The sequence below is a fragment of the Daphnia pulex genome, chromosome 1, assembly GCF_021134715.1.
Source record: "Daphnia pulex isolate KAP4 chromosome 1, ASM2113471v1".
Classification (NCBI taxonomy): Eukaryota; Metazoa; Arthropoda; class Branchiopoda; order Diplostraca; family Daphniidae; genus Daphnia; species Daphnia pulex.
This window is the reverse complement of record NC_060017.1, coordinates 6587085-6606898: the sequence shown is the minus strand read 5'-3', so window position 1 is coordinate 6606898 and position 19814 is coordinate 6587085. Positions and strand designations below refer to the sequence as shown.

The following is a 19814-nucleotide window of genomic DNA, read 5'->3' as shown; positions in this document are numbered from 1 at the left end:
ATTGATACGAACGGATGAGATATCCCCAAAAAATCGCATGTTTGTAAATCGCTTCAATTGTTGTATTAGCATCGCAAACGAGGGGTCAAATTTGACAGGGTTTCAAAAACGAAATACAATCCAACCATCAAAAGGATTGTGTGCAGATCTGTCATTTTTCTGGACGACAAATTCGACAAGAAAAATAATACCCAAAAAATGAAAGCAAAAGTGAATAGTTTTGTTTGGGATGAATATCGTGCCTTAGAGATTATATTCCAATTTGACTCCACATTTTCACTTTTGTGTGAATGTGAATGGGCTTGTCTGACAGGTCCGCGTGAAGCAATCATTTAATTGCATTCTATTATCAGGAAACTCGAGTTAATCCTTGACACCGGGATGATGATGATGACCAGCAGCAAAAAATGTTGCGTGTGCGCATTCTCCGAGGGCCGGTGACACACGCGTGCGCATTGGGCAGCCGAGCAACATTTCTCCTCGTCGTCGTACAGTTCAAGAGAGGAGATTTATACACGCAGCACATTCCTGATGGTAATAAAACGAGTACACAGCACAGCAGACGATTCAAAGAAATGTATCGACATGTCGTGCATTATGCGATATAATGTAGATATGGACGTGTGTCCTCGGGAGAGAATCAAAAGGTCGCCCTATTGCCTTTCGGGTCCGAAATGAATGGGCCCGATGGCAAGGAGAACAAATGAAAGGCGAAAAAGGGAAGAAGAAGAAGAAGAAGATTTTGTGTCGGGTGTATTATAACCATGTCGTGACACAATCAGAAACCAGCAGCAGCCACCCAGCTCGTTATAACATTTACTGCAGTATAGTAGATGGATATACGGAACTCGAGTGTGTCGGCTATATACATCCAGCAATATCATGCATGACTATATAGGGTCACAATGCCCATAAGGACAGCAGCGTGCAAGCGTCTCCGTCATCATATGGAAAACGAGCACGCAAAGGGATTGAAGAATGATGTGCGTCGTCATCAACCTCCGCAGGTTTCCCCCCACGGCCAGCACCTGTGAATTAGCAACCTATTGTGCACATCAGCGTCAGTTTATACATCCTTTTCTTCTGTATACGAAAATGGCCGGCACGTGCCCAGCTCTAATGGAATTCTCGCCATTATGTATGATGATGATACACACGGAAAAGATGTAACAGATCAACTTTAATCGAGCGGATAAATTATTATTTAACTCGGATATGACTGGGTTGGCTGCGCATATCACATCATCACATCGGATAAGATCATTTAAATGAGATAAACTGTTGGTAATATTATTATAGCATCTAATCCGTACAGTGTAGTGGAATGTGACGTATTTATCTTGCCGAGGAACGGGAATAGTTGACATTTTTGAACGTCCTCTCGACATATCCGAACTCTTCACAGGTAAAAGCCTGAGTCAATAACACTTGAGCATGCTCATCCGGCCTATAGAAGCCCATATGACACTAACCCCCAGCCCAGCCATGCAAATAGCCCATATTATGTGCTGCTTGTTATTATTATATTTCCTTGTCCCTTTCAGATCTTCCCAAAATCTTGGATCGTCGATATTATAAAAGCGACTATAGTAATAATGCGCTATACAGTGTCACCATTCAGGGGCCGGAAACAGAGGGGAAGAACTTCTTATATTTTCCTTCAATAAAATTTCCTTATTCTCCCCTTTATTTTTTATTCTGTAATTTTTTTTTTGTCATTGCATTCCTATTTGATTTTTTGTTGTTATTCTTCTTCTTCTTCCCATTCAAGAAAAAGAAGAAGAGAAGAGAAAAGGTTATGAGAGTTATGACATGTCCTAATAGAAGCGAAGAAAGAAATGGGGGCCCCCGGAATGCTGCCAATGCCATTCCCAATCCACACACAGCCGCACATTCCTGGACAGCTCATCCGACTGTCGACTCATTGTGCCGTGCCGATTGTGTGTGTGTGTGCCCCAGTGTCCGTAAGAGACCGTGAACGAGGCGGATTGCCATCGGGGCTATGGCCAGATTTTGGGACGGAGATCAAAAGGTGTATGTACATGCTGATGTCCTCCATTCTCTTCTAGGTTCGCTGGATAGAGACGACGAGCTTGTATAGCTTATTCTTATTATAGGCAATGCTAGGATGACGAGGACTGGCTGAGAAAAAAAGGTGTGAGGGCTGTAGTACGTATAGAGGAACTTGGGGAATACTATAGAGCAGGTCTACCAGCCTGTCTTTGAATGAATGGGGTGTGTGAAAAGATGAAGAAGGTATTTGGTGAGGCCTATAGCTATCAAGTGTTATTGGTAGTGACACTTTTCTTATTCCAAAGTCCCCAACACCCCAGTGGTGAGCACAGATGTGGGTGTCAATAAGAATTCAGTCACAAATGTATAGGCCCATATTGTTGAAAGGAAGTTTATAACGAACCAGCCTTCACATAATCTAATAATTGCCGGATAAGTAAAGGATAGTCGACGTGACCCTTAACTCTTTATTAAATAAAAATGAAATCAAGTAAAATTGGTGTGTTTGTCATTGAATGATATTACCGTATTGCAAGTAATATTATCTAAAAAATGTTACATGTGCCGTCATAATTAGCAAAAATATTTGTGCCGATATGTATATAGAAGAATCTCCAAGGATATTGTTGTCGGGGAGAGAAAAACTCGGTAACTCAACTAAACCAACAGAGGAATCTGGACAAATTGTCAAACAAGACGTCATAAGTCTACAGAGAATGGCAAAGAATATAAAAGCACTGACAGAATGAATTCAAAATGGGTATAAGGAAAAAAAATTCAACCTGCGAAGTGCGAACCAAATCTTGCCAGCGTGAGCTATATTTTTTGTCAATTTTTTAAAATTATTTTTTATTTGTTATTGTGCGTCAGTGTCGTGTTTTAGCGTGGGAATTTTTTATCACGATATTTCGTACGTACAGAGCCTTTGCTAGGCATTACCATTGGCATTCACTTACCACCTATCATTCACTCACGATAGCAGAAACCCATCGCAGCAATACGTGTAAAAAGAGGCTAATTATTATTTATAGTAATCAGTCATTTCACTAGCTGATAACAGGATACACTTCGATAATTTTATTTTTGAAAGTGAACAATATCAATTACAAGACGCTGCATTGATATAAGTTTTATTATTCTTTATTTTATTATTCAGGCGAGGGAATTAACTTGTTATGAGGATCGCACTTTAGTCATCCTAATACGGGATATTCTAACCTTCTTAAACACTTAAAATTCTGATATACGTTAGTCAGTCGCCCAAACATGTTTCCCTTGGAGTGATGCCATAAAACTTTTACTCCATGTGCTCCTATTACATTAATACGAGCATCGTTTTATCTTCATTTCCATATTAGGAAAGCATGAACGGGCGCCTGGAATATGTTAAATACATGGATGCTGCATCCATAATATAAATCAGTGTACACATCAGAACCGAAAAGTGTTTCATCTACCATCTCAACAGGCAAGAATAGTCCAGAACGGCCTAAAACTTATGTGTAATATTGTAACTCAATGGCAATTGTGGTACAGATAAATGCTCATTTGTAATATATAGAATAAATGCTTGCGTTGTTTGACTTGTAAGGATTCTCCCTCCCAGTATGAGAAGAAGTCATCATCCGATATTTACACGGGGGGAACGAAGGGCAACATGACACGCGTGACCTTGAAAACTCGAGTCTACTATAAACTACATTGATGCGGCCTGGTTCATGTCGAGTCAACAGAAGGAACCAAAAAAAAAAGAAAAAAACAAGATTGGCAGTTTCATTGCGTAACTTTTATTTTTCTCGTAAATGTTTCATAATAAGAGAAATATTGATGTGGGGAAACAAGAAACATCGGAGGAATCAGATCGAAAAGTGGTTCTTCGCTTTTCAAAGAAATTCGCGACATGCCAAAGCTATTGGCTGAGTTGTTCAATGGTTTTCCTATAACTTCTACAGTATAGGCAAACAATTCTCGGGTCGGTCATCGGAACATAATCGACAAACTTGGCAAAATCAGCACGCATCCTACATGGATCAAAATTGCCGAGAAGCGAGAAGTGACCCATTTTTACTTTCACAAAGTTAACGGACGAGTTTCCGCCAGTTGTCGATGCATCGCACCATTTATATGGCCAAAAGATTTGGAAAATGTTGATTATTTTCCCGACTGATTTATCGATATTGATTCGGGAATTTAATTTATTTGATTTTGGTTTCGTAACCTACAAGACGGGGATAAATGTCTTATCTGGACAGGGATGCCATTACAACAGACTATAAATGACTAGGAAAAAAAAAAATGGAGCAACCCCCTCTTTCTAAAATTCTAACTTGAGACGTTTCCTCTCCTCCTCAGATTTCGTAATTCCTATTTTTCATCATCTGTTGGTTTTCCAAAAAAAATTTTGTGGTTCATTTTTCTTTTAAGTCCAACCCTAATTATTTAAATCTATTTCTTTCCCGCCTTTTTGTCAGGTAAATAACAAATGATGGCGTGTTGGCGTCTGACTTTACAGATTTCAATGTTGGCGTTGGCGATAACTCGATAAGGAAAGTAGGTTAGTTGACTTAGTTCTTAATTGTCAGTTGAGGATGCCGATTGTCGAGATATCTAGTGTTGCACTTGCACAAACATCTAGCGTAACTGCGTAATCGATTTATTTTGGCTAACAATAGAAGAAAAGTGTCGTCTGCTTTATTGATTTTCAAGTTTCGAAACGAAGTGCAAGATTCCAATAAAGAACACAAACGATCACTTTGGGAAACGTACACGTGGCTGCACGAAAAATAGGGCAGCAAATGAATTACAAAAATGTGGTCGTCGTGTGAACTCTTTCACGGTTGTCTCGGTGTGAACTCGATTGTGCCTCGTGTGAATTCTCGGTGTCGGGGCTCTTCAAGTCTCCATGCTCTCAACTTCATGCTGTTTGGCCAGTAAATAAAACTAAGAATACAAATGGAATTATTACAGGAGCTTAAATGGAAGAGTAAAAGCTGTCCAATTTCATCTTTGTGAAATGTTAGTTCAGGACTGACTAGCAGTTATCATGTAAGAAGCCCCTGTCGATGCATGTCAGTTGGTTTGCACTGTAACCTTTTTGCAGATTTGAGCTGAGCCAGCCATTGTAACAACATGTTTTGCAAGTTTTGATTGTGCTGGACAGTTTTGCTTTATTGGCCTGTCACCACCTACAATCTCAGTATCATCGCTAAGATATAATGATTTGTGTTACTTTTATTCCTGCAAACTTCTAGATAGTTAATGATTGCTGACTTGCATGAATGCCATTAGGTGGAAACCTTCTCCTTTTTAATAACAATGAGAGTTTACTCACTGTCACATTTTCAACTTTTTTTGTTGTTTCTGTAAAATTTTTTCGTAATCAATTTTTTATTTTTTATTTAGATAAACAGCATCCAGTTAAATTGGAGAAGTTCCCCTTTCTTTAAATCCCTCTGTCCTCGTGTACGCCCATGTGTGTGTGGGTGTATTCACGAGGACACCCTTTTTCCTTTCACGCCTGGATTCAACTATTCTGGTGATGGAGCAGTTGTCCGTTGTGATTGGATGCCTGGCCGTATCTCCCAGGCTTAAAGGTAGGACACAATTTATCTCCGACTTCCTTTTGGACTATTTGGGGCGTTGATTATGAATCGTGACAGTCGAGTACGGAGTACGATTGTTTCACTATTCCGTTGACTGATTCTGTTTTCTCTTGCCATTTTTGTTTACTCAGTAAGGGTTATTCATTCCATTCAACCAATGGATGAAAGAAGTGTGAAATTGAAAATTAGATAAATATCTCATTTGTCTAGCTGTAGATCAAGCTCAAGTTTGTTCCTCATAACTTTTTGTCTGTGGGTAGACAATCATTTTAACTTTAAATTTTGTATGACCAAGAGGGACCTGCCGTCGCACAGGCACCTCCTGGTCTATAAATTGCGTAATATTGGAAACGTCTGGGGGCCAAAACAGTCATCAACATCCAGGTCGAAACGGATGCGCCGTGTAATAGAATTTGTATTTTAAGAAGAAACATGAATGAACTATAATAAGCCACTCGCGGGATGCCCTGTCAATGAAAAAGAAGCTGCAAGATGAAATGGAAAAGAAGGTGTCGTCGTTCGAGAGTGACGGGGAAATATGTAGCGCCGGTAGGAGGCGAACGCCCGTTCGGCGTATACGTGTGGGTCCGTCTCCTTCTGCCGTGGGTGGTGTCGGATTACTCTGCCATTTCCAAGTACAAACAGCACACACGTAGAGTGTACTAGGAAACCTTCTTATACTCTTTCACACACATACACAAGCAGATAGAAAAAAGTTGGGGGGAAAAGACTGGGCGTTTGCGCTTCCGTGGCACCTCTCGCGACGACACTCGTCAACTTTTGTCCTCCCTCGTCTCTTTGATGGCCTCCTCGTCTCTTCTTCAACTCGTCTCCATTTCTCACTTTTTCTCTCTCCCTCGCCGTGTGGGCGACCCTCGATGACTTACTCCTCTCTCTATCTGCTCCTGCATGATGAGTCTATATAGGCCTATATACAAGATTTTGTGTAGGGTGGAGGACCAACCGGAAATTCCTCCACGTCTTGACAGGAGCGCACGCATCATTTACAAATGATTTTGCAGCTCATTTATCTCTTTGGCGAGATCCTATTCGTCTTTCTAGCCCTTTTCTTTTTTGGGGGGCTGCTTGGAGGTCCAGCATTTAAAACTGACACAGGTCAAATTAGATTGTTTTTTTAAAAAGGTTACTGGATCTATTAGGTGATTACGAGTGTAAATTTTCGTTTCATTCTAAAATGGGACTCGATCTATTATACACTTTATGTGTACAAACAAGAGGAAATAGACGAGTCGTTTTGGAAGGACTGAAATGGATATTTTGTCTCGTTTCATAATATTTTTTAACTGCACGGCCTATACAGACCGAATACACTTACGTAAACAGACATTTTTCAAAGAGGGACCATATTTTGAAGAGGGTCTTTAGGCACTTTTTTTGTTTGAAAAACAAACAAACTGGAAAATACTTGTAAAACTGTAAGTTTTATGAAGGCGTTTTCGCAAGGCATGGAAAAACAATCACTGCCAGTTTTTCGTTATCCGGGAGTTGGAATCATTTCGTACATTGTTCTAATTTTAAGTTTCACTAAATCATTTCTTTAATATGATTTTTCACGGCAATTTCACGAACGGAAGCTGCCGTGCTGCCATCTAGTAATGGTACACTGTTCTCTTTTTGTGAGGATTATTTTAATCCCGCAGGATTCACGCTCAAATTATAGCCTTATTTTTTACCCAAATCCTGATTCATTTTCACCTTCATCTTTTTAGCTGTCAAATAAAATTCTATCGGAATTGAAAGAAATTTGTACAGCCAAAAAAGTGAAAGAATTTGCGTTCCTTTCGGTCATTTCTTTCGCTCAGTGAACCGCTTTTAATTTTCTTCCTTATAGAAGTAGATCCCTTGGCCGCTAGAGAGCTCCGTAGACTAAAAGCAGTGGAGAATTCTGTTAGCCGCACAGTTCAAATTCGGCATATGACATCAGCAATTCGTAAAACCTACATTCTTAAACTTTGCACTCGCGCACTACAGATATAATAATCCAGTCTCCAATGTTCAAATAGATTTTTGATATTGCTATCGTGTGTCCCGATTTTTATCAGAAGAAAATCACAACAAAATTAAAATCATTTTAGTTTTCCTTATACATTTCGTTTTTTCTCCTGAGCGGAATCGGCCAAGAATTGAAATTGTAACGTCAAAAAATGATTTTATTTCACTTGCTGACATGACACGATTATTTAGGACGAAAAGGAGCGTAATGGATGACAACGATGACATAATGACGACTAAAACAATGATGGACACGCGCGTGCCTGGGCCATTTCTCGCGTGTCTGATGGGCTTCATGTTTACTACGTGTTTACTATCCCTTGGCTGCCTTGTTTACATACGGTAGCCTAAGTTGTATAAGCTATGTATACTATGGCTTGGGTCGTCGTGCGGGATCGTTCATTAAAACGGACGAGCATACCAGCCAATAAATTCCACTCGTCTCATGAATCAAATATCAATGTAAATAACTCGATAGTCTCTATCCGATCAGTACTTTTTAGACATTTTGTACCAGTTGAAATGTATTCCTTACATGCCCCAGCCGGCAACATCCGACCCGTTGATCCCTGGCTAAATCCTTCAATAATTCTCATTATTTTCCCAATAAATAATCAGGGTACCAAACAGCATTCTCCCCCCGTGTTTTTGCAATGCGCCATCATCTGTACCATTTTTATAGCCCATCCGCAATGGCATCCATAACATAGTATGTGAATGGCTCCGTTTTCTGTTTCAATAGAACTGCCGCAACCCTAAAAGCTTCTATCTATATCTTTCTCTCTCTTGTGTTTGCATCTCGCCAAGCTTTTTATGACGATTGTTTATATGCTTATTGCTTTTGCCATACCGCATATGTCGGGAGTTTCTCAGGGCCGGTCGTTGTATAGATCCCTTGTTCCATTCCGGCAGTTTCACTTGTTTGCTGGGCTCTCTCTCTATGTTGGTCTTACAATATTCTTCAACCGTCGTGGCTTCAAATCATCCCAAATGGCCGTGTTTTCCTTTCTGCTCCTCGCGGAAGAAGACAAATTTGAACCCCATCCATCCATCCATCCCTGGCCAAACCAGCCAGTCTATATTAGAAGACACGTTGCTCATTCGCGGCGCCCGTTTCGTTTTTCGTAAGAAAAACAAAACAGGAGAAGGGAAAAAAAAAGAAATAAAAAACTATAAGGAAAATTGTGCAGCAGCAGAATGGAGTCAGCCTATTATATTAGGACGTCGGATGGGAAATGCGCTAGAGGAGGGTTTTTCTTTACAGAAGGGGGGGAAGGAGGGCGACGATGGTTGTCATAATTATATTGAGGGGCTCTAAAAACAGCAGCATGCGAACCAGTTGAAGTTCAGAAAGGCACAAAAGTGAGAAGAAGAAGGGATGGGCGCATCAGGATATCCACAATTACGACTGGGCGGCGGCAAGGCGGAGATGCTGAGGCGAAAGCTCAGAATCCCCATCCATCCAGGACCATGCGGTGTCCATCTGCTGAGGCTGCCGATGATGGGCAACTAGTATATAGAGTTCTTGATGGGTGGTGGCCCACACATTGTACCCACCACCACCATCTTTCATCATTGGCTTTCATAAATAGGGCTCCTGGATAAAGATGTAGATATCAACAACGCTATTAGGCCGCCCGTCTCCTGTTTATACAATCCATCCAAAAATTTAAAGTTGATTGTTATGTGTAGGGAATCTGATTCATCGTATCAATTATCGCCAATGTAAACGAATTTAACTGGCGCCGCAATTCAACCGACCCAAATTATTTTTGTACAATTCCGATCGTTTCAGATGATCGGTGGTAAGCGGCCACAAAGTTGAGCGAATTCTTTATTAGAATGCCGATCGTTTATGACCATTTGGCACTTAAAAAATCTCGCCCCTTTTTTTCTGCATGTTGCTGTTACATTGTTGGCTCTGAATGGATTGGATGCTGCTGCGCACTGCTGGGCAGTATAATAATAGCCGGCCGCAGCCGCCGTCGACTCCAAGTCGCGCCCATTTGACATTGACGTGCTAGGCTACTACTATTACTTGCGCTGTGCAGCCGCTCATCATCGTCTGTACTTATTCATGGTGCTCGATTTTCACAAGACACTCCCCACCATAGTTAAAACTTATTACGGCTATTAACGGGGGGCGACAAATAATATTTTTTATCCACTTGTTTTTTTTTTCCGTTAAACCCGCCAATCAAATAATCAAATAACGAAAATTTTGTCGTTGGTAAATTGGTCGTATTTTGTCATTTGAAGGCTGTTCTTACCAAGGTCGATTTTTGAATGAAAATTCTTTTTTTGTTCGTTTGAATTCTTTTAAAAAAGAAAAGGAAAAATGGTTATGACTTTCTTTCGTGATGCTGCCACATGTTCTATCCGTATTTCCCTCTCAAATGAAATTTCTGGCTGCTATAGAAAAGTCGTCAAAACGGGTGAATTCCCGTCGAGAGCGTCGAGCGTTGAGGAAGACAAGGATGGCCTGGACAGTGTCAAGACTTCCAGGGAAGCCTACACTACACACAGGACTATTATACTTGTGGCAGGCAGAAACGGAAAATGTTTGAACTCTCATCTTCTTTTTTTTTTTACGCCTTTCAGAACCATATGCCACATAAAATGCATTCAATACAGTTTTAGGCTTCGCTAAGTTCAATCTGAATTTGCATTTATTTGGCACTTGGTAGAAAGTGAATATTATACGTAATAATTAAACCAAGGAATTAAATGAATTTTCGATACTTTCGTTAAAAAATTGAACGACACTAAATCATAAGACAAGAGGTGCGGTACGAGATGATCCTAAACAGTCGATAGTCGAGATACCCCTCGTGTGATGTAACACGAACAGCGATGCACGAATCGGTAGCCATATATGACTCGTTTGTATTTTTCGGTGGAATAGAAGCGGCTTGAAAGAAAAAAGGCTTTTGACTGTTGTATTTTACAGCAACATGATTTATTACGAAGAAGAGCAGAGACCATATCGACTATATGTGATGGCGGACTATATCAGAAGTGTTCAAGTGTCGAGGAAGAAGAAGAGGAAGTACTACATCAGGGAAAAAAGGAAATGAATATCAAGGCGTGTGTAGAGAGATATATGTACAGGTCTATATATCAAAGATAAGATTTCCGAGACGGGGGGAGGGGCAACAGTGTACGGATTGAGACTCTCCTCATTTTGTTATTGCATTTGATTATTATTACACACAAATCAAGAGTTTCCATAATTTTTATCTTGGACAAATCGAGTTATATATTTTGTTACAACATGAATATACAATAATTAGGTATACTCATTCAAACGGCAAATGATTACTGGTTGAGTCATCTGAAATATATACGGACTAGCGCCATACCCATCGTTTTTCATCAGAAGGCCTATTATACGTGATTGTCGTTCGGGAAACAACGTCAGACACGCACTCGTCGCAGAGCAGCAGCAGCATAAATTTTAAAAACAATTTTCATGTCGACATGCACGGAAGGGACCCTAATAATTAAGTAGATTTACTGGTAGAGAGTTCTTTTTTCGTTATTGTTTGTTTTTACACACGGAGGTTGGTTACAATAGAAGCGGTTGCGAACCAAAGGCCTTCAAAGATGAATTGTCGTTGTCGGATCTGCACCTGAAAATGCAAAACAAAAACGGGAGAAAATGAAATCAATTTTCTAGCATACATTTGAATAGATCGTTAGAAATGTGACAATTGCTTAAGGGAAACTAGAGCTCTGTGGTATTGATATCCCTCCCCACCCACGTCATCGTATAGGGGCATCACATCAGTGTATCGGTGGCAGGGAATATGGGAATGGTGGGCCTCGCGGAGGCCGTTGGGGTCAAGTGCGGCTGCAGTTGCAGAGAGGAGACGGTACAGGGGCCCCCGTCTACACTGGTATCAGCACTTTTAATGGCAGGGGACGACGAGGGGATAATGCTGTAAGAGACGACGACGTGTTGAAACATTTGCGGTCGACAGGGTCACGAGCACTGCTCTTGTCAACCTGAACCGCAACTCTCGCCAAGGCTCACACACAGTAGCAACTGGGACGACGACGTCACACATGTACGTGGCGAGGCAAGGAAAACAGAGCGAAAATGGAGAAGAAAGAAAAATAATAATAAGTAAAGGAGCTGGAAAAATATGCCAGTCATCACCCGAGTATTGCACGTTGGCTGACCTATTCTCACGTCACTTGCTCCACTTGCCGTTGAACGGAACGGGTCGTCTAGGTCGCCACGGGGTCGCAAGGATATAACAGATAGCTTATAGCTATTGGCCTATATATTATAGTCGCAGAGCAGACTGAAAGCCCATCAACACGCATAGCCTCCACAGCACTGTAACTGAAACCGCGTTTACCATATAGTATAATGGCTTATGCTCTCTAGAGATGTGTATAGTCACCACCCTGTGTAACATTTCCATCTCTTTAGCAGTTGTCATGTATATAGGCCTATATATCTCGCCCCAGCTTACGCGTATTGGCCAACATGCAAGTTCCCACGCAATGTTACATGCGCATATTATTATTGGTCTAAATGTGCACGACGTAAGCAACAGCTTATCCCAGTCCGTCATCGTCGGTTCATCCCCGCTCACTGGGAAAACAACGACAGCCATTTGTTTTCTACCATTTTTGAATGATTAAACCAATTGAGTTTCACACTTTGTTAAACTGGCTAGTAATTAGTCCAAATTTAAAGATAAAAATGGTTTTCCTTTGCTCGTCTGCCGCCCTTGTGTTCACTCCAATGAATATAGGGTGACACTCTAACGGAGGTCTTTCTAATAAAAATGTTCGTAAAAGGAAAAGCCGACAGGAAGTTGAGTGAAACTTTAGTTTACAATCGCAATCTCTTCCGCTCTCCGCCGTCACATCCAACTTAATTGTCGCAGAGGCTTTACAAACTTAACCAAACGTTCTACTTAATTCTTATTAATGAAAAATTTGAAGCTCATTTTACCTGTTTATGCTGAGGATGCTTGAAAAGAACGTTTGCGCTTATTGCATTGTACGAAGAATTGTGACGAGTAGAGATGACTTTGATGAATTAATTTATGTACAAAGAGTTGAGTAGAATCGTTGCGAACAAGACAACTTTCGTCTTGTATGTAAGAGGTTACAGGACGTAGTTGCTAGTCGCCCCGCCCGTTTCTCTGCCTCGGTAATAGGCGTTGTAGCTCACCGTCCACGGATCTATTACATAACATCCAATTTTTAAAAATTTTATTCATTAATTGATTCGTGTAAATTATACCTGATGAGAGGGGGATGTCGACGACGGCTTCCATGGCTTGTAAATTGGCCGTGGTGTAACCTCCGTCGGTACCTGCCAATCCGCTGTCCTGGTGATGTTGTTGGTGATGGTGATGGAGGTGGATGGACGAGGCCGACGAGGCCGGACTCATATTCTGCGGTGTCTTGGACGTCGTGTAGCTTTGCTGAAGCCCCAGACCTCCCGAACTGCAATTGGACGACAAACTGGTCATCCCGTGATGATGGTAGTGCATGGTCGAGCTGTTGGACGATGTGGCCACGGCAGCCGCAGCCGCCGCCGCAGCAGCAGCGGCTGCAGCGGCCGCTGCTGCCGCCGCGTTGGTCGTCCAATCGCAGGCCGGCGATGAAGTGGTCGGACTGAGATTGCTCTGACCAATAACGGACGACGTCGACGTGACCACCACTCCTCCGCCACCGTTGGTGTAATAATCGGCGCCGTTGCCGCAGGCCGACAGGTAACCGCCGGAACTGCTGTAGGCGTTGTTGTAGTGTTGTTGGACAACCGACGACGACCCGTTGTACGAACAACTCGGATGCAAACTGCTGTAATCGGGTTGGTGTTGACTGGCCAACTGACTCAATCCCGACGAACAATTATTCGATTGCTGATGTTGTTGTTGCTGTTGTTGTTGTTGTTGAGATTGTTGTTGCTGCGAAAGGAGGGACTGCTGCTGTTGTTGAAGATCGTAGGTCGGGGCACCGGAATTGGCCAGCGCCAAATGGGCGGCGGAAGCTGCGGCCGCCGCCGTCACCGACGCCGGATTGATTCCGTTCTGGAAGAAACTGTGATACGGTTTGAGGGCTTGGCATTTGCGCCGGAAGCCTCTCGGCCTGCGCCTGAAACTGCCCTCTTCAAACATGAACTCGGAGGCCGGATCGATGGTCCAGTAGTGACCTTTGCCCGGCCGCCCCAGGCCTTTTGGCAGTTTGATGAAACACTCGTTGAGTGAGAGATTGTGACGCACCGAGTTCTTCCAGCCCTGATAGGATCCCCGGAAGAATGGGAAGCGCTGCTGGAGGAACTGGTAGATTTCGCTCAACGTCAGCCGCTTGCTGGCCGAGCTCTGGATGGCCATGACGATCAAGGCGATGTAGGAATACGGCGGTTTCTCCTGTCGCCTGACTCCCGAGGCCGCCGTCGCCGATGACGAGGAAGCCGATCCGCCAGTAGCGCTACTGGATCCGGAAGAATTATTGGCGGATGAGGATTTTTTACTGCCACTGCTGCTGTTGTTGTTGGCGCTACTACCGGATGAAGTGGTGCCGCTCGAGGCTGACGTCGGGGCCGTAGCGGCCGCCGTGATTTTGTCTTCGGTGCTGTCGGCTAACGAACTTTCGACGGCCGCTTGTTGCTGCTGGTGCAGTTGTTGCTGGTGATGCAGGTGATGGTGATGGTGTCCGCCCATCATGCTGGAATGATGCTGCTGCATCAGATCCTGCAGGGCTGCCGTGGACGAAGCGGAAGCGGGACTCAGGTGATCCATAATCATCAGCGGATGGTGATGGTGATGCGGTGGCAGACAACCGGCAGAAGACGAAGCTTCGACGTGTTCCAACTTCATAATTACGCGCACACGCGGATGAGATCTAATCGAATCACAACAGGATCAATTTGTTCAGTCCAATAATGTGCAGAGAGAAAGAAATTGCCAAAAAATGGGGGGACTGGCGAAACGGAAAAATGTCCAAGATGTGGAGACTCACTGAAATGTGTGTCCGCTACTCCCGGAGCGTGACGATGTACAGCAGCACAAACTGGAGAGTGCCCTCTCGATATATGTGTGTGTTAAAAAAGAAAAAGTTTTAAAGAGCAGAAAAACGCGCGCGGACCGATAGGAGAAAAAGGGACAAGGCAAGGGCTTCTCTAAAGTCAAAATGAAAAGCGAGTGAGTATGTATAGGGCTGCTCCTATACAGTGGATCTGACACTGGCGAGGCGCCATCAGCCAGCATCCACCCTCCTTCTTATCCCTCCTCCTCCTCCTTCTTTTTTTCATGTCCTCTCTTGTGATGTTGGCCGGCTCCGGCCGGCTCCGGCCAAGCGCTGCCTGAAAGGATCCAGCCAAAAAGCGACGAACGAACTAGAGATCTTTTTCGGAGAAAAGGGGGCGGGGTCAAGACTTGAAGAGATGACCCCGTCCGCGTCTCACGTCTCTTTTTCTCCTTGTGCAGCAGCGCAAGGAGTCGCCCGGCGGGAGGCGGCCCAACCCGGGCCCATCATGCAGCATCGGTTGGCTAATACCAAGTGATTTCTTCTTCTTTTTAACATTTTTTCACGCACAGCGAATCCTTGAGCAGCGGACACACGCACCGATCGCAGTAAAATTTTTTCAAAAAAGATTGGAAAAGTCCCGCAATCAAATCCGATGGCCACATGCAGCCGAAATGTCGTCATCGACATTGGCCTTTTTTTCTTCTTCTTTATCAATGAGAGAGGCATGCGCATAATAATAATCTCTTTTTTCTTCTTGTGTGTGCTGGTCTGGTTGATGTGCGTCTGATCTCTCCATGTCTCTCCTTTCTCGTCCCTGTGCGATGGCAGCAGGATCAGAGAAGCAACTGATAACCGCTGCTGCGGTATTACGTTCCGTCGCTCTTTATCGCCCCTATTTTTTTGTGTTTCTGTACTCCAGCGCACACCCCATCAGCAGCATCTCACTTTTCTCTCTCGTTTTTCGATGGAATCCACAGCGTACATATCTGGGCTCCTTATCTCTCCATCTCTCGTCGGCAGTTTTGTCTTGATTCGACAAGTCGACATTTTTCTCTTAGACTGAGAGGAATCCATTCAGGCCCAATATCGGGCAATCACGCAATTGATGGACTTGAAAAGGAGTGGCCCATATCAAGCACGGGGTAGTAGTAATAATAGGATCTTAGGAAAAAAGGAAACCCAGGCTATTACAGATATGATGCTGAGAAACGAAACGCTCAAGCGGCGCGGGGTCCTGGCGGCGCATGGAGGACTACAAGAGTGATGACAGGACATTGGACAGTGGCATCTTTTTTTGAAAAATTCTCGAGTCCTTGCTGGCAGCACCCTCCACTGCTGCTGCTGGCTGCTGCTGGCATATTCCTATCTGTTTCTTATACAAAACTCTTAGTCTTCTCTTTCATTCGGCCATCATCAGTGAAGTCTCTTTTGTCCGCCAAGGTTTTTCCTCTTCTGGTTTTTAAGGGAGGCCAAGATTTTTCTCTCGAGGCGCACACTTTTCCAGCAGTCCGGCTCGTCTGTCGGCAAAACGGACGCGCAGAGAGTATAGAGCATCTCTCTCTCTCTCTCTGTGCTGTTTCCAGCGCTCACACATCGGTTCTCCGCATGCTGGTCCGTCGTGTTTACACGACGACTCGACCGAGCTGTTGCGTCCGTCCGAAAAACGACAGCGAGAAAAGAAAGAGACGAAACAGCACAGACAGGAGCCGGAGAGAGAGTGGGGCTATATAATGGTTCTTTTACTGTTCCATCAGACTCTTTTTTTTTCCCAACAGGAGCTTAAAGAAAAAGAAAAACGGAGGACGGCCATGTGCTGTGGGTCGGTCGGCCGTATAGCTTCATCACCTGATGGTGTCTAGCAGATATCCAGGAGCGTCATCATCATGTGGAGCAGTCATATAGGAACCCAGCCAATCGTCAGGGTAGTAGCCTGGGCACATGGGCATAGCTATATAGGGAGAGACCAGCAGCAGCAGTGCTGCTGGGCACACAGATAGATATCTCTTTTCCTCTTATAACCCACCCTCTTCACGGCCGCCTCTGCTTGCTGTCCGCGCGTGCAATCTGGACTCTTTCCATCGTTCAGTTCGTTATGTATCAGCAGCAGCAGAAGCGACGTCCTGCTATTGGTCGGCCCCTTTCAAACACATCCATTCAACATCACGGAATTTTTTAACTCTGAACAATTTCATCAATTGTACAGTGTATACGTAGCTTTAGAGAGTTATAATTAGGAATTGATCAAGGACGTTTTCGGCTGTTTGCCCTTGTTGTGTCATATGTTGTTGTATATAAGTTCAACCTATAGGCACCTTAAAAAACCTAATAATATAATACCGCCATTCATTTGATCAGGACAAAATATTGAAAGATAATTTTTTTTTTCGTCCGGAATAGATTTAAATGAAAAGGCAACCGAGTTCGTGAGCCGGGAAACTGGCACTTGAATTCTAAACCACTTGATGGTTAGTGGGTGCTGGTGCCGGGTGATAGATAGGCTAATGACGGCCTCGGCTCTATATGATGTGCTGTGTGTGTGTGTGTAGCGCTCGTGCGCGCATCAACTTCTAGATGCTCATCTGCAATTTCCACGGCACTTGAAGTCTTGAACTCGCTCCGGTCGAGTCGACAGTGAACATTTTCAGTTCAAAAAATTGACATGGCACACAGAAGGAACAGGGTGGGGCGCAAATTCAAATCGGAAAACTGAAACGCGGATTCATTCATCAAATGTAGAAATAGTCGATTCAGGTAATTTCAATTTGTTTTAATTTAACGATCATTGGAAGTCATTTGTTTTTTAATCAATTTGTACACAGTTCGATGTACGGAATTAGTGGACGCCAGCACCTTATATAGTCACGAGCGGGTTTTTTACTCATCCAGTGCGCACTTGTGCGTGTTTGTATGACTCAAACGGCTTCGATCGTCGGCAGAGAATTGTGCGCAGTATTGCAGGATTTTTGAAGGAAACAGGAAAGAAATAACAAAACAAGATGTTCCTTCAACTCTTTGACGTGCGCTGGACCGCTTCCATTTCGCGCTTCGCGGCGGGCCGATTTTTATTGGCTCGGCGGACGACGGAATAATTCCTTAATCAAAAAATTTGACGAGAATTCAGGGTAACGTTGCATTAATTTCAGATACGGTGTAATAGGAAAATCAACTTTAATTGAACGGTTGAAAGGAATGGGACTTAGAGTTCTCGGAGGACGAGATTCTTTTTTCTTGTGTTCCATTTCATTTTGTTGTTCGGTAACTCTCCTATTTATAGAGAGAGTTTAGGGGTTGTTTGTTGACCCATCACACGGGATCTTGAAGGCCGGCCCCGCTAGCCAGTGGTGAACACCATGTTTCCCGGCCATGTTGTTTACACAAAACGGGAAGAAGCAGAGAGCGTTGTTGGAGAGATGGAGAGATGGAGAGAGAGAGAGAAAGACGAAACGCAATTGCGAGTGACCAGTGCCATGCAGTCGACTGAAAGAAGCTTCACGCTGCTGCTGCTGCTGCCTTCTGGTAGGCGGTGAGAATCAAAACAAAACAAAATAAGAGTGGTGGTATGTGTGTGCAAGAACATAACGCAATGATGTGTCGACATGAATCTGGTTGCTGGAAAACGACCGGAAAAGCGGAGGTGGAGTCATGGTTACTGGCTGGCTGGCTGAAATCACACAGACCATAAAGACACTCTTATACATCTCCTATCCAGCCATGTCTATAGCTGGTGGCTATAGTTTTCTGCGACTGCTGGATCATTAGTTATCCAAGCACAGAAGCCGAAGAGAAAACACATCAATTTGTGTAAGCTAAAAAAGGGGGGGGGGACTCATCATAAGCCTGTTGAAACAACTTGTACAGACAGAAAGACAGGCGACAAAGTTAAACCTAATGGGTCTCGAGCCAAAAGGAAATTGGGCTTCCGCCCCCCTCCATTAGCACGTATAGATGCAGTAGCAGAGACTGAAAACATCAAAACAACAGAGCATACATAATAATAGGGCGACACAGCCAAGTGTCTTGTAACCTGTCTGTCCCACGTTCGATTTGCATCTGTAATATTTTTTTCTCGACTCGATCAGTCAGCTGTGACATGCTCCCCATGCTATTTTGGCCGTGAATTTTATAACTTAACAGTTTAATCGAATTTAATCCAAACGAAAAGACCACACATGATATCCGCTCTATATAATACTGGGAGGTTTGAATTCGATTGCATCATTCGTTGTTGTTGGTGACTTAATGATAATCTTTCCAAGTTCAGCAATTCCTCGTGAATTTATTTTTGTTTTCTAAACGTTCGAAGACGAATCAAAGTTTAAAGGTCATCTAGAAACACATTCGATCAGCGCTACTAAATTTCTTTTTGCAAATGAAGGAGAAATAAAAGAAAAATTGTTTCCAACTCGGGTTTCAATTTTTTACTTACAAGATTTTCTTAAGTCTATATACTGTTACTGACCAGCTCATCTGGAATGTACGCTTCGTATGTGTAAACAAATAAATCCAATAGATTTCTTGGTGGTGTTCTAAAAGACGAAGTCTAACTTTTATGACGCTATTAGGTCCTCCCCATTTATGCAACCAGAAAATGCGGAAAATGTTACACAGAGCGAAGAATTTTGACTGGGGAGCCCCTCTGCTGCTTCTGCCGCTGGATTCTCTCTTCTGGCGGACGCAGATGAAACGGCTGGTCCTGGACGTTGCTGCCACTCTTAGATCAATAATCAAATGCTCTGCTCGCCTGTGAAACAGAAAAATAAGGAACACAGGAAGGAGAAACTACTGTGACTTTTACATCGCGACCAATTCAACTATTTTTAACTACCCCGCGTGTATTACGTTTCCGGTATAAAAGATTAGTTGCGCTTATTCATCTTATATAGCATACCACAGAATGATTTGAAAATACTGTTTTTAATTGCCATATCTATGTAATTGTTTTAATTTCAATTTAGTTCATGTCCGTATATGACGCCCAGTGAATCAATAAAAATCCCCAAAAAGGTATCCCACATTTTTGTTGATACAATTTAACTTGAGGTAATAAAGCTTCAGTTGAGATAACATGAAATTCTTTCGCTGCTTAACGTCGTGCAGTATAGCTGGACTGTCACTGTGCTGACAGAGAAAACATTGACAAAAAGGCGCTGGGGAAGGAGGAGGAATCCATGTGCGACATCGCCGATG

At 43.2% G+C, this 19814-nt stretch overlaps 1 protein-coding gene and 1 long non-coding RNA gene across 2 annotated transcripts; one reads left to right on the top strand and one right to left on the bottom strand.

The window, feature by feature from the left end:
- The first annotated feature begins 4575 nt into the window (after nucleotides 1-4575).
- Nucleotides 4576-19573, top strand: LOC124200261. Its single transcript, XR_006877218.1, has 3 exons — nucleotides 4576-4943; nucleotides 5416-5606; nucleotides 19190-19573. It is a non-coding gene; the product is annotated as an uncharacterized LOC124200261 (long non-coding RNA).
- LOC124200085 (forkhead box protein F1-A-like) lies at nucleotides 10554-14856 on the bottom strand. The gene is made up of 4 exons (XM_046596189.1): nucleotides 14619-14856; nucleotides 12895-14501; nucleotides 12601-12833; nucleotides 10554-11260 (listed from the first exon to the last, which is right to left on the bottom strand). The coding sequence occupies exons 2-3, from the start codon at nucleotides 14474-14476 to the stop codon at nucleotides 12757-12759; spliced, it is 1659 nt and encodes a 552-aa protein (XP_046452145.1). The 5' UTR covers nucleotides 14477-14501; nucleotides 14619-14856; the 3' UTR covers nucleotides 10554-11260; nucleotides 12601-12756.
- Nucleotides 19574-19814: the final 241 nt, after the last annotated feature.